Source organism: Helianthus annuus, chromosome 8 (genome assembly GCF_002127325.2).
Source record: "Helianthus annuus cultivar XRQ/B chromosome 8, HanXRQr2.0-SUNRISE, whole genome shotgun sequence".
NCBI lineage: Eukaryota > Viridiplantae > Streptophyta > Magnoliopsida > Asterales > Asteraceae > Helianthus > Helianthus annuus.
Genome location: NC_035440.2, coordinates 142,008,538 through 142,023,464, shown reverse-complemented (window position 1 = coordinate 142,023,464; position 14,927 = coordinate 142,008,538). Strand labels below are relative to the sequence as shown.

The window sequence follows — 14,927 nt, the reverse complement described above, 5'->3', positions numbered from 1 at the left end:
GAGTGTGTTTCTTGTTAACCATAGGGTTGTGAAATTCTGAGCATAACATGAAATTTGTAGGTTTGGAATTAGTCTACACGGGATGGGTTTATACTTGATTCCTATAAGAGGGTGCTCTGAAAGAGAACTCAGTATCAAGTTTTATAATCTATACATAATTATTTTACATACATATGTATGTTTGGTTATAATATGCAAAAAAAAAGTAAAAAATAATACTTTAAAGAATTGTGTTCGCATTCATGCGTTTGACATGATTCTGGGTTCCTATCATCTTGCTCTCGTTTGTGTCAAATTTCATGTTCGTGTTGTTTTCAACTTTCCAACCCATGAAGACAACCCGTTTAACGCCCCAAGTTAATCCGCAAATCCACTTCTTTTTTTTTTTTTTTTTTTTTTTTTTTTTTTTTTTGCGGGTAAACAACTTATATGTGGTCAATTTGATTTTGATGTATTGTTTATGTAGGGAGTTAAATCCGCAAATCCGCAGGGGTGTTCCTCAGTTCGGTTTATTTGTTGATTTTTAAAAATTCTGTACCCCAAACCAAACCAAATTAGGAGTTGGATTGGGTTAAAAACCAAACAAACCAATTTCAACCAAATTTAACCTAATTGTTCCTAAGTACTTTTTTCCCTAATTTTTATTTATAATTCATGTTTGTGTTCCAACATCCGGAATCAAGTCAGCAACTAATTTAAATCGAACGATATGTAAATAAAAGAACGTTTCAATGCTAAATAAAACAACCACATCAAGAAAATAGTCGTACACACAACTACAATGTTTAAAACTCAAAACATAGAACATTAAAACTAGAAGTAGTCAACATAAATCATCTTTTAACCTTATATAGGAAAATTTAGAAACCCTGGTATATATTGAAGCGTAAAAATATAGAAATGAGTTGGCTTAATTTGTGAGTTGGGCTTTATGTTTATCATGTGGGCCAATAAAATTTATATGGTTTATTAATTTTTTTTATTTTTATTTAATAATTAGTTAAATTAGCGGTTTATTCGGTTATCCAAATAAAAAAATATGGAACCAATAACCAAATTCACAATTCGGTTTCAGTGAAAAACCAAACCAAACACCGAATTCGTTATCTGGATCAGTTTTTTCGGTTACGGTTACGGTTCTGTTTTCGGTTTTTATTTGGTTTCGGTTTTTTTTTAACACCCCTACGGCGAACCACGTAAAACCCTTGTGTTTGTTTTATTGTTCTTTTTTATCTGCAGTTGATTGTTGTGTGTGTGCTTTATTTGTGGGTTTGATTTTCAATTTAATCCTAACAGAGTGTTGGGATCAACTAGAGTTTTAGATTCATACATACATGTTATCAATGGCACTCAAGTGGTAATTGATGCCAGGGCCATCCTCTATACCCTACAATTCAACGAAAAAAGAGATAAGTGATTTTTCCTTATAAGGCGAACATTTTAAGATAACATTTTCTTATGAATGAAGCTATCTTATTAAAGTTGTTCTAGGAAGCGAATGGCTAGCATGAAGTTTCTCAAATGGTCAATGTTGATATTGTACAAGAAACCAAGGTTTGGAAGACGATTGGAATATTTCCCCAATTCTTGATCTTTGATTCTACAAAAAGAGTTTGAAACCAATTTCAAATTTGTACAAGAAACCAAGTTTTGGAAGACGATTTGTTTGTAGACTTAGAAATCCTCATGGTCATCATCCTCCATATCAGCGCCATGTCACCCACTATTAATCTATCACCCAAAATCACTAAGGGGACTGGGGTGAGAAGCTTTTGTTCCGTGATGGGCCAAGTTCAACGAGTGATGGATGTAAAAGACCACCGCCACCTACAAATTCCACGAGTGATGGGATTGAGTCCGTGATATATTCAACGAGTGATGGATTGTGAGTGATGGAACATGTGAGGGGGTGTGAGGGTTTATTGTTGGGTGTTGTGTGTTGTGAGTGATGACCATTGACACTAAAAAAAGTTGTGAGTGATGGAAAAATGGTTGATGACATGGCGGAACTTGATTGGATGCTGTGAGTGATGAGTGATGACCACCCCCACCCTCTAAGGGTGTAGTCATGACCCAAACAACTATTATCTTATTTTAATTTATTTTGTGAAAAGAAAAGGGAGAAATTAAAAAAAGGAAAGAAGGTTCATGGTTTAATCCATGCAAACCATAGTGGATGATGCAAAAGGGTGGTATAGCAATCCATTAATAATCCTAGGTAACGTTTGATGACCCAACCCATACCCAGGGACGATGCTTTGAAGGGGCTGGGAGGGGTGCCCGACCCCCCCGAACTTTTCGGCCAGTAGTGTTATATATGTAGTTTTCGTATAGAAATTTTTGGGTATATATGTTTTCGACCCCCCGTGTCTATAGAAATTTTTGGATATATATATGTTTTCGACCCCCTGCCCATACAAACAAATACTTGATGAAAGTGCGGTACTATATAAACAAATAGCCGTTAAAAAGAAGAAAAAAAAACTAATTAAACAAATATCCAAAAATAAATAAGATAGACTACAATATATTAAAAAGAAAAAAGAAGATAAACAAAGCTATCATCCTCGTAATCCAAAAATTCATACTGCAGAAATGATCAAAAATACTTTAAAAAAGAGCTCACAGAAACATATGAGTCTCATAGTATAAGAAAATCGATAGTAATCAAACTATGTTTATCTCTACTTCCCGTTGGCAAGCTGCGTAGACGGGTTGAGCTCGTCCCACGCTTCAATCCACGTGAGCATGGCGTCAGCTAGCTTGTTGAAGTAGTCATCAATTTTCCCGAGCTTAGCCTTGACTTGTTTGGAGAGCTCCTTGTAGCAGCTCTGAACCGTGGTGCACTCTTTTGGCAGGGTGGCGGCTTGGAAGAACGGGATTAGCTCCTCTTGCCAGTAGATACCCTTGTATTCCTTTTTCAGGTTCACAAACGGGTTGCTCGCTTTGCTGTGCCAGATGTATGGCAAACCCGTCTTCACGCCTAATCCTAGATGGTCACAGATCACCTATAACAACCAAATACAAACGGTGTTGAGTGAAAAGTCCAACTATGTGGCCCTTTTGACCACCCATTTACTTGCAAATGGGTCAGTTAAGATTATATTTTACATTTTTTATGTCTCAAAAGAAAACGGGTCAAATTGGCCCATATCATATAATACTTATTTTGACATGTTACCCGATCCGCCCATTCTGTCACCTTATGTGTGCATAGATAAAAGTCATACCTTGATGCACCAGCCAGCCCACATGTCATCGTACCGCCCAATTGGCTGACCATCGCCCATGAGACCAAAGTACATTGCTGGTCCGATTAACTCACGGTCAAAAGCAAGATTCATTCCACACATGGGGAAGAGGGTGCCCTTCGGTATGGTTAAAACCGCATCAACAAACCTAGTAATTTAGCACAAAGGATTAGACTTTATAATGCACGAGGAAAAAGCATTTTGATTCACTACACACAATAAATATTGCTTAAAAAATACCATCTACCAACGGGCAACATTAAGTTATAAAAAATGTGGTAAAAATATTAATTTGACACACCTCGTGTTCCTCTCACGAGGCTTGACAAGTTGAGTGGGAGCATCATAATCAGGGATGTTAAGCCAAAGCCCATGAGAAACAGCAGTCGGGACACCCTCACGAAGACTAAATGGATATCCACGAACAAAATCGGCTCCCTCCCTATATGGGTCATAAAGTGTGTTAAAGAAAAATGGTGTTGATGGAGACAATAGGTTCTTGATGTGTTGCTCAAGTGCATTGATATCGTTCCCAGATGGATCTTTAGCAACCTATCAAATCAACAAGACAATAGGTGCCATTAGTCAAGTGTAAAATACCCTTTGTGGAGCAGCATAAGATACATGACCTAAATCAATGTAACTACAAAAGCCGCGATCTTTCAAACCAACAATAGTTTTGGCTAGGGGTGTACAATAGCCAAGCCGCTTGTGAGCTACTCGAGTAAGCTCGCAATCCTACACAATATTATTTATATAACTTTCTATTTGATACATTAATTAATGTTTATTTACAAAATAATTATCATATATAGAACTATGAAAAAAATATTAAATAATATATATCATATTAAATATAAAAATCTATACGATAAATATAGATATACTTATAAATGTATATGATAATATTAACTATATGATTAACTAATATTAAAACGAGCCTCACCCGACTCAAGCTCGGGCTTTATAATTACTCGGAGCAAACACAAGCCAAGCTCGAGCTTTGTCAAGTTTGGGCTCGGCTTCGCTCATTTACACACATCGTTTTGACATTAGTAAAATGTCCAAAATACCCTTCTCTAAATGAGAACAAGAAAAAAAGAAAGTTGACACAAATCAATACACCTATCAAACCAAAAAGGTAATCTTAGCTTGACAACTTCCAAAAGTATATCATAATACTACAATATATCTACTCTGGCTGGGGGGTGGCAATTCAACACCACACAAAAATAACCAGGTTTGATGAACAAAGACCTTTTGAGTGTGATTCACCAATCACCAACCATATGCACACCAAACATATACATACATTATACATACATTCATAGCTGACAAACATATCAAGCTTAGTAATTTCACAAGAAAAAAAAAAAAAAAAAAAAAAAAAAAAAAAAAAACCTTGTGACACAAGTTGAAATTTCCAATTTAGTACCAATAAAGATCCACTATAAAATGTCAAAGCATAATTAGGGATTTTCCAACAATCTGAATGTCACAAACATAGTTAAATCATATGGAACCCAAAATCATCAACACAAAAAAAATAAAAATAAATAAAAATAAAAAAAATCAGATCTACGTTCAAAACCTCTTAAATCTTGCATAAAACCCAAGATCCACAACAATTCAATCAAACCCAGATAAAAGCTAACAGATTTCAAACATAAACAACAAATCAAGAAAAACCCACCAAAATTATAACAAATTAACACGAAACTTACAAAGCAATCATCATCAATGGTGAAGATATACTTCTTCTTAGACACCATATAACCAAAGCACCGACAAGCAGAATCCTTAAACGAGATACAAGAAGATTTAGGACCCAGAATCCTATTAATATCGTTTCGATTGTAGAGTTCATAATCGAAACCTTCGGGAACTTTAATGACCTTCGAAGGATCGCCGTCTTGTACGATGATCAGATGATACGGTTGGAAGAATGGCCGCCACATCTCGAGGAAATCGAGGTTTCGGATTGTGGGGATTACGATGTCGAGTTCGTCTTTTAATAAGGGGGTGGGGGTTACGGAGGAAGCCATTGTTGTTGAAAGAGGGTGGGCTTGTGTGTGGAGGGTTGAAGAGGTGGAGATGGGGTATATATAGAGGGTTGAAAGAATTGTGCAATGAGTTGGATTGTACCTATGATGTGTACTTTGTTGTCGACATGTGAAGTTTTTAGAAAGAGTTAATTACTATTTTCGTCCCTGAGGTTTGTCAAAAATAACAGTTTCAGTCCATTAGTTTAAAAATTGCGAATTCAGTCCATTAGTTTCATTTTCGTAACCATTTCAGTCCACTAACTTAACTCCATCCATTTATTTTGTTAACTTTGAGTTAACTAACTAATTCACGGACGGTTTGCGTCAGTTTTAGAAACACAGGGACTTAAGTGTAAACTCTAAAATATTAAAACAAAAAAAAATAGTAAATTCCAAAAAATCAAAAAAATTCCAAAAAACCAAACAAATTCCAAAAAATTCTAAAAAATAATAAAAATTCTAAAAAATCATAAAACTTCTAAAAAAATCTAAAAAATCCAAAAAATCCGTTTCGACGCAAACTGTTTCGAACCCGAACCATTTCGAGCTGAACCGTCCGTACCGTTTCGACCCGAACCGTTTCGAGCTGAACCGTTTCGACCCGTACCGTTTCGAGCCGAACCGTTTCGACCCGTACCGTTTCGAACCGAACCGTTTCGACCCGTACCGTTTCGAAGCCGAACCGTTTCAAGCCGTACCGTTTCGAACCGAACCGTTTCGAGCTGAACCGTTTCGAACCGAACCGTGCCGTATCGAACCGAACCGTTTCGAGCTGAACCGTATCGAACCGTACCGTTTCAACCCGAACCGTTTCGAAGCCGTACCGTTTCGAAGCCGAACCGTTTCGGTTCGATACGGCACGGTTCGCGTCGAAACGGTACAACTTGAAACGGTTCGGTTCGATACGGCACGGTTCGGTTCGAAACGGTTCAGCTCGAAACGGTTCGGTTCGAAACGGCACGGTTCGGTTCGAAACGGTACAGCTTGAAACGGTTCGGCTTCGAAACGGTTCAGTTCGAAACGGTTCAGCTCGAAACGGTTCGGCTTCGAAAGGGTACGGGTCGAAACGGTTCGGCTCGAAACGGTACGGTTGAAACGGTTCACGTCGAAACGGTACGGACGGTTCAGCTCGAAACAGTTCGGGTCGAAACGGTTCGCGTCGAAATGGTTAAGCTCGAAACAGTTCGGGTTCGAAACAGTTCGCGCCGAAACGGATTTTTTGGATTTTTTAGAATTTTTTAGAATTTTTATGATTTTTTAGAATTTTTATTATTTTTTAGATTTTTTTTGGAATTTGTTTGGTTTTTTTGAAATTTTTTTGATTTTTTGGAATTTACTATTTTTTTTGTTTTAATGTTTTAGAGTTTACACTTAAGTCCCTGTGTTTCTAAAACTGACGCAAACCGTCCCTAAATTAGTTAGTTAACTCAAAGTTAACAAAATAAATGGATGGAGTTAAGTTAGTGGACTGAAATGGTTACGAAAATGAAACTAATGGACTGAAATCGCAATTTTTAAACTAATGGACTGAAATCGCAATTTTTAAACTAATGGACTGAAACCGTTATTTTTGACAAACCTCAGGGACGAAAACAGTAATTAACTCTTTTAGAAAACTAGGAAAAGAAATCAAAAGTTGGAAAACTAGGAAAAGAAATGTTGATGACTTTGATTCTATACTAAAATAAGGGTTAGGGGTGTTACCACTCATCCAAATCAATTTGGGTAGCCCTTAGCTGACCAGTCACTCGGGTAGGGGTACTCAGGTATTGATTTCGGGTTGTAAAAGCCGAAGAAGTTGTGTGTGTTGATAAGAGAGATGAAGAGTGTGGTGCAAAAGTAGAGTACTCATGTTTTAGCATAGTGTTGCCACCTATTAACGTGTTTTAAGATAGTTGCGAGTAACAGTGACTTGGCATTGCAGGATTAGAGGGGTCAGGGTGCTATTGGGTAGTAGTGTTGCCACCTATTAATGTGTTTTAGGATAGTTGCGTGTAGAAGTGATGTGGCAATGCAGGATTAGAGGGAGTCAGGGTGCTATAGGGTATTGTTGATACCTATTAACAAGTTTTTTTTAATATTTTGGTATTAAATCCGTATGTTTTGAAATAATTGCTTAAAAAATTAAAAAAAATGTGTGTTTAAAGTTTTTAAGTACTAATATAAAATAAAAAATAATAAAAAGCTAAAAAGATTTTTTTTCGGGTTAAAACAGGTAGTTTTCATATGGGTATTGTTAAATACACCCTAAAAGTCAATTTTTTTTTTACTTTTTCCTACAAGTCAGCGCCATTTCAGTCAACTTTTCAAATTTATTTCAAGTTTTCATAAAGTAATTTTTATGGTCAATGGAACAACTTTTCATAAACTAACTTAGAGGGAACAAGCTTTTAACCCTGTAAACCAGATGTTCACAAATAAGCAAAGGGAAACCCAGATCATAAACCCTAAAAATACCAAAATTTGCTTACAGGGTATTCTTAAATACACCAAAACTTGCTTACAGGGAACAAGCTTTTAACCCAGATATTCCACCACCCGCCGTACGGCTCTGGCCACCAACACCCACCGCACACCTCCGGCCACCACCACCCACCGAGAACCATTATGTCATGATGGAATTACAAGGAGGGTACCCAATGCCTACAATCACGCCATGTACAAGTGGCGTCTAGAATTATATACCCAACTTTATCGTCGTGAAAGTGGTTTTCTCGATCTAGGAGATTAATTGTTTTAATATTTGCACGTTTACTTTTTTATTAGATGAACTTTTATTAATTTGTGATGAACTTTTTCACTTTCATGTTTATCATAAAGTGTCTTGATTATTTATTTATTAATATTGCTATTAATACTAATAATAGTATAACAAAATATAAAAAAGTAACAAAAGTATTATAAAATAAAATAACTGTTATGAATGCATCATATAATGTGGTGACTCTCCACATATGTAACCTCCATCTATTGATTACCTTTGTATTAATGTTAAGCCTCTACAAATAGAGGTTTTATGTAATTGGTATTACACACTCAATGAATAAGAATTTCTCTCATTTTCTATACTTCTCATTCTCTCTATATTCTCTATATTATCCTTTACATATTAGATGTTGCTATTAGGCCATTGTTTCACAACACGTTATTAACACGAAAGTGCTCTGTTCAAAACGTTAATCCTTTCCTTGCCGCTGTTTCTTTTCTCTTCTGGCCTCCAAACCGGATAAGGCAATTATCCTGATCTATTCAAGAGAAAAACACTGTTGTAGTTGTGATTTTGTGATTTTTAAACCTTCTAGTAGTGACAAAACATGCGTGGGTGTTTATGTTGCAATTGGCAGTCGGTGGTTGATTCTACGTTACGTGTACAAGAAATGAATTCCCATACTGTTGCGAGCCAAAATTTGCGAAAGGTAATATATATTACTTAATTCTTTTATATTTATTGATCTAGAAAATTTATAATTTGGTTTTATTTGTATGGGTATGAAACTTACTGACGCCTAAGGTTAATAATATGAAAAAAGATTTTGTAGGAATAATAGTTTCTTTTCCCCAAGATATATTACTCCATATTATTTCTTCTACAAACAATTTTCTAATATCCTCAATTGATTTACGGTTTTGTTTGAAGCCGAATTTAATAACCACAATGTAAAATTCTTAAAGAAAAATGTTTATGCGTTGATACATAAAATTAAATTTGTCAAAGTTTTTTTTAGTGAATTTCATTAATCATCTAGCAATTAATGTTTTTTATTATATGCATGATAATTGAAACTCATTATAATATTCATATAATATTAAATAGCTTATGTGTTCAACTACAACATTTTCGTGAATCATGCTTATACTGCGATCATTGTTATTACTGCTACTGTAGTCTTGATCATTTAGAAGTTTATTCTTTTTGGTGAATTTAATTGAATGCAACAATTTAGTATGATTAGTTAGATTTTGAAATTTGATTACAAATAAAATCATGTAATTTTAAAGGTTTGAAAAAAGTAGTTATGGAATTTATACACCATAGTTCATAGGTACAAATTATTGATATAATATAAATTAATAGAAAATGATGATAATAAACTTGGAGAACCACGTGAATATTTTGATATTATTTACTTGTTTTAAATCCTTTAGTAAAATTGTTTTAGATTTCTTTAATTCAAAAACTATGCATCAATAGATGAGTATTCTGATATCCTTACTTGTTTTGGTGACAATGTATATAAAGGTTATGGGGAAGGAAACTAATTGTATTCTTAAGAAATTAAAGAAGGCTTTAAACGATATTAATATATATGATGTTGGTTAATGCTTAGAAATTAAAATCATTAAATATCATTTTTCCCATCATGCAGTTTAATTCATTCTTTATTAATTTTAATTCATTCTTATTAATATCTTTTAACGTTAGAAATTTGATTAATTCTTATTATTTTAAATGATCTTTAATATCCATTTAATTACAATCTTAAATTATATGGAGTTATGAACATGGATAGTCACAATATTCATAACACTAAATTATATGGAGTTAGGAACATAGATAGTCACAATAATACTATTTTTTAAAAAAATTAGGTGATTTACAATTTAATTTAAGAGATGGTGATTTTAAAATTGCAATACGAAATTATAGAAAGATTATATCTCTTACTTATTGGCTTTATAGTTTATACTGTTTAAATAATATGTTATGTATTACTTGATTTAACTTTGTAGTATATGTCATCTATATGTTATATATTGTTTGTATGTAGATATTATTGGATAAATTAAGCAAATGAAAAACCAAAATTTGTGGTTTATCAACTCTCTTAAATTATTATAAATATGTTCAGGTATGACATTCAAAGTGTGTCATACTCTCTGAAAGGTGGTCATATGTTGACCAATAAATCTTATACGAGTCGGTCATGTAACTTTTTCTCAAATGATATATTAATGAGAAAATAAGATTTTTTTTAAGGAAAAACAAGATAAAGTTTTCCATTGGTCACACCTGAGATATACTCTTAAAGTAGCAATATCAAATGAAAAGTTTGAAATGATTTCATATAATGAAAAGCTATGAAGCATTTTTTTTTTGGCTTTCCTTCATTCTTCAAAGTGAATGTGATTATATATTGATTATTGTGATCATGGACATAACTGAAAAATTGGTATGATGATCAAATTAATAATGAAATCGATTATAAAAAAAGTGTAATGATGGTCATGTTAATAACAAGATAGACCATCAAAAGAGACGAATAAAGAAAGTGATCATATGAGAATAAAGTGTTGAAAGTTTAAGTTGCTAATATGATGTTGTCTCGTATTTTATATGTTTAGTATACAAACAATGTGCACATAAAACATAGTGCAAGTAATACATATATGATCATATGGTCATAAAGTAGCAATATTATTATAGAATATTCAAGGTTATTACCAGAATAAAGGTTGTGTAGAGCTATCCATTCCCTAAAGTGAATGTAATGATATAACGATCAGTGAAAGGTCACAATCATGTAACAACTAAGGAAATTGTAATGATGCCGCCATGAATGTTGTATGATTATTCCTTAAATAAAATGTGATGATATAATAATTGGTGCAAAGATCGTGATCATGGTAATTGAGGAATGATGCTCATGTAATGAGATCAACCATGTTTATATTGCGATGACTATAAAACGATCGTTATAAAGGTCATGATCATGGTAAATGAGGAAACTGTAATGATCCTCAACCATGTTTATATTGAAATCAACCACAAGAAGTGGCAATATAAGGGAGTGATTATACGAGAGTAAAATATGGAAAACATGTTATAATATGAATGATTGAAATAATAATTATTATTCTCTTGTATTTTCTATTTGTGTATTGAACAAACACGAGTGCAACTAAAAGCATATATGATGATCACAAACCCATAGTTTATGGTTCATAATCATTTAATGATTGGCATGACCGGTTAGACCATACTGAGTCTAGATGATGTGAAAAATATCAAAGAACTAGAAGATTCTTCATGGTACTTACACATGCAATATTTGCTCTCAAGGGAAGTTATTGATATACCAACTAAAGTATGGTTTAGATCCCTAAATATATTGGAAATAATAAGGGAATATGTGTATCCCGACATGATACCATTTCGTATTTTGAAATCGATGCATCGTCTAAATAGTTATCAAATCCACAACTTGAAGCTTGTGTGATTGTGGCTTAGCTAATGTAATAGCAAGTATATAAATCCATATTACTATTGGTTACAGAGCCAATGATCATGAGAGGAGCAAAAGTTCGTTTAAGCACATGTAATTTTATACATAGTACCATCAATTCACATCAAGCCAATAAGTTATTATTCTCCCCATATAGTTAGTTTTTGGCCAGGAACCAAAGATGTCTCATCAAAGGTTTTGATTATTCTACATATATTGAAACTCATCCACCACACCACACAAAGATGGGACTTCTAAAAAGTTTGAGAATATGTTGGGTATAAATAATCGTCTATGATTGAATACTTAAAGCCATTAGTGAGAAATTTGTTTATGGCTCATTGGTTTTCACTATAGTGGATGAATGTTCCCAACATTAGGGGGAGATAACAAGCGGTTGGAAAGTGAAAAGCGAAATGAATTATCATGTCATCTTGATCCTCAGACTATAAACTATGAACTAGAAGTTTAAAGTATAATTCATCTACCAATATTAAAGAACAAATTACCAGACAAGTTCACTGGCCTAAATAGAGTGGCTAAGTAAGTCACATAATCAACTGCTTATGCTCCAGTTATATTTGTGTCCCAAGAGGACAACCACATATTTTGTAATGAGTCTATTGCACGCCTAAAGCGTGGTAAACTAATCGATTCCAATTTTAAAATTCCTCGAAAATTCCCCTGAAGAGTCATTAGACATGATGGTTCAAGAAGAACCTCAGGTACCTGAAAATAAAGAAATCTCAATAAGTTGTATCATGTCTAAGATATGTATGGAATCAAAATAAAAATCGACGTCGTTATACTTTTGTATATAATGTAGCGCTTAAAATGATTAAATGATGAGGATCAAGATTTAAGATCTGCCTATGAATGAATATTAAGAAATGATTGGCCAAAATAAAAAGACGCAAATAAGGCAGAGTTTAGTTCTCTAATGAAATGGAAAGTTTCTGAACCAACAGTCTATACAACTGAAGTTGTAAAATATGTTGGATACAAATGTTTCTTTTACGCAAATCATGTAAAAATCAAATTAAGTGATATAAGTCAAAATTGGCAGCACAAGAATTTTTGCAAAGACTTATGACTGATTATGAGGAGACGTATTCTCCCATGGTGGATGTTTTGACTTTCCAATATCTTATTAGTCTGGTAAAAATATAAAAGAGAAATGACATGCGTCTTATGAAAGTTATGTATCACTTGATACTGAGAGTTTACATGAAAGTCCCGAAGGATTAAATTATGTAGGTCATGTAAAGTAAGTTCTCGAGAACAATGTGATCATTGTATACATATTCAGATTTTGAATTTGTTATGATTTTTTACATGTTGGATATAATTGAAACTCCTAATGAGTTTCTAAAGCTTAGGTGCTTAAAAGGTTAATTGAAACATCTTAATGATGTAATACTTGTGCACCAAGAATCGTACACAGAAACTTGTACCCAGATTGTGATATCTCAATAAATAGTGTACATGCATGGTACAATATGGATTTTGAAGATAAAAGCAAGTGTTAATGACATTTTTGCATATGATATAGATATCTATGTGTTATATGGGTAAGTTTATGTAGCAAAACTTATGAAGAGTGAATGCACATGTATATTTAGATAAGATGGGCAAAATTCCCTCATGGATTGATAATGCCAGAAGCATTGATATAAAAACCTCAAGACCGTACTATATGAAGTTGACAAAATACGTATGGGCTAAAGTAGTTGGGTCGAGTGTTATACGACTCGAGATATTCGCATAAAGAGGGATATAAGTTTGATTAAATTATCCGTGTTCTATGAACATTCTACTTTTAAAAGTTCACTATAATCGCAATTTACCGTAAAGATGTCTAGGCAACATCGAGAAAAATTGTCGAGCTTTTAGAGGGAGAATTTTTGAATGACCTTGGCACGGTCTAATTATTCCTCGTACTGCAGTTCGAGTATATTGTAACATCCGTCAAAATTGGGTCTCCAAAATCTAACCCGGATTGCAAAACCGGATCCTTTTCAATTAATTTTTTTTATTTTATTATTTAAATAATCGTCACGTATCACACTGGATTAAACTGAATGAAAAACGTTAACTTTATAAAGAAACTTAAAGAAAATCAATTAACTAAGTTAGTAAACTCAGTTAATTTAGTTTTTAGTTACTTATATAAAGAATTAGTTAAGTACAGTTAGCATTATCCGTTAGTCAAGTTAGCAGTTATCTAAACATGAAGGACTGGTTTGCATGTTAGCAAGTTACATACTAAAAAAAACACTGGGAAGGGTAATATCAACCGTAGAGTAAACCCTAGTTCTGAAGTCTTCGGAGGCGAAAAACGGCGATTTAGTTTTCGTCACTGGCGGGTAGGGAGAAGTATAAGGTTAATCAATGGTATGATGTCGGCAGAAGATCTAATCATCATGATATTTCGAAGACGAACATGGGTATCACAAAGTTTTTGTATCGAATCTTCCGGGAAGGTGTGCATCGTCCGATTTGGTAGCAGTGCTCAAAGGTTTTGGCGAAATACAAGGTTCGTATATTGCGAGGAAATATGATAAACTTGGTAAAAGGTTTGGGTTCGTGTCTTTTCGGAATGTCAAAGACCCGAGAAAGCTGGAAAAGGATTTAAGTGATGTTTGGATTGGTTCTTTTAAACTCTTTATTGTTCTGGCACGATTTGTGGATGGGGAAAAGACTAACTGGAAGGAGGAGAAGGTGTGGGTACCGGTTAATGACAATGATCCAAAGGGTGTTAATGACAAAGATACTCGGAAGCCGTTTGTCAATGATGAGCCAGAGGTTGTGAACAGATATAAGCATGGGCCGAGGGTTGAACTGAATAGATCATTTAGGGACACTCTCATTGATAAGGAACCGTATCATGGCGCGTTGGAGGTGTCGATGGAATCTAGCTTGCATGGATGCTTGAAGTGGCAAGGGGTTGGGTTAGTAGGCAGGGTTTGTGATTTTCGAACGTTAACTTCGTTAAGGTCTTGGCTTTTGTCGGTCATCAAGGAGAAGGTGGACATTAAATATGTGGGAGGGTTGTGGGTGGTTCTAGTTTTTGGAGATCAGGAGATTGCACAAGAGTTTTTTCGTGGAAAACAAGTGTGGGAGAGTTGTTTTGATACGTTGGAAAATTGGGGTTGACAATTGATTCCGGTTGAGCGTATTGCATGGTTAAAGATATACGGGGTACCGCTGTGCTTATATGATGATGGGGTGTTTAATGTCATTGGGTCGAAGTTTGGGACGGTTATCCAATCGGCTAATGTTAATGAACAAGAGAACGATTTTCTCATGTGATGATTGCTGTTCTTCGTAACTCTGTCGATAGGGTTCATCAGTTCATTAAGCTCAAGTGGAAGAACGATGTGGTGTCAGTGTTGGTCGAGGAAGAG

The 14,927-nt window shown here is 34.2% G+C and overlaps 1 protein-coding gene across 1 annotated transcript; it reads right to left on the bottom strand.

Moving 5' to 3' along the window:
- Positions 1-2,497: 2,497 nt before the first annotated feature.
- Positions 2,498-5,404, bottom strand: LOC110924043 (probable UDP-arabinopyranose mutase 2). The gene is made up of 4 exons (XM_022168088.2): positions 4,976-5,404; positions 3,553-3,803; positions 3,231-3,399; positions 2,498-3,008 (listed from the first exon to the last, which is right to left on the bottom strand). Exons 1-4 carry the CDS (start codon positions 5,294-5,296, stop codon positions 2,685-2,687), a joined length of 1,065 nt encoding a protein of 354 aa, XP_022023780.1. The 5' UTR covers positions 5,297-5,404; the 3' UTR covers positions 2,498-2,684.
- Between the last annotated feature and the right edge of the window lie 9,523 nt (positions 5,405-14,927).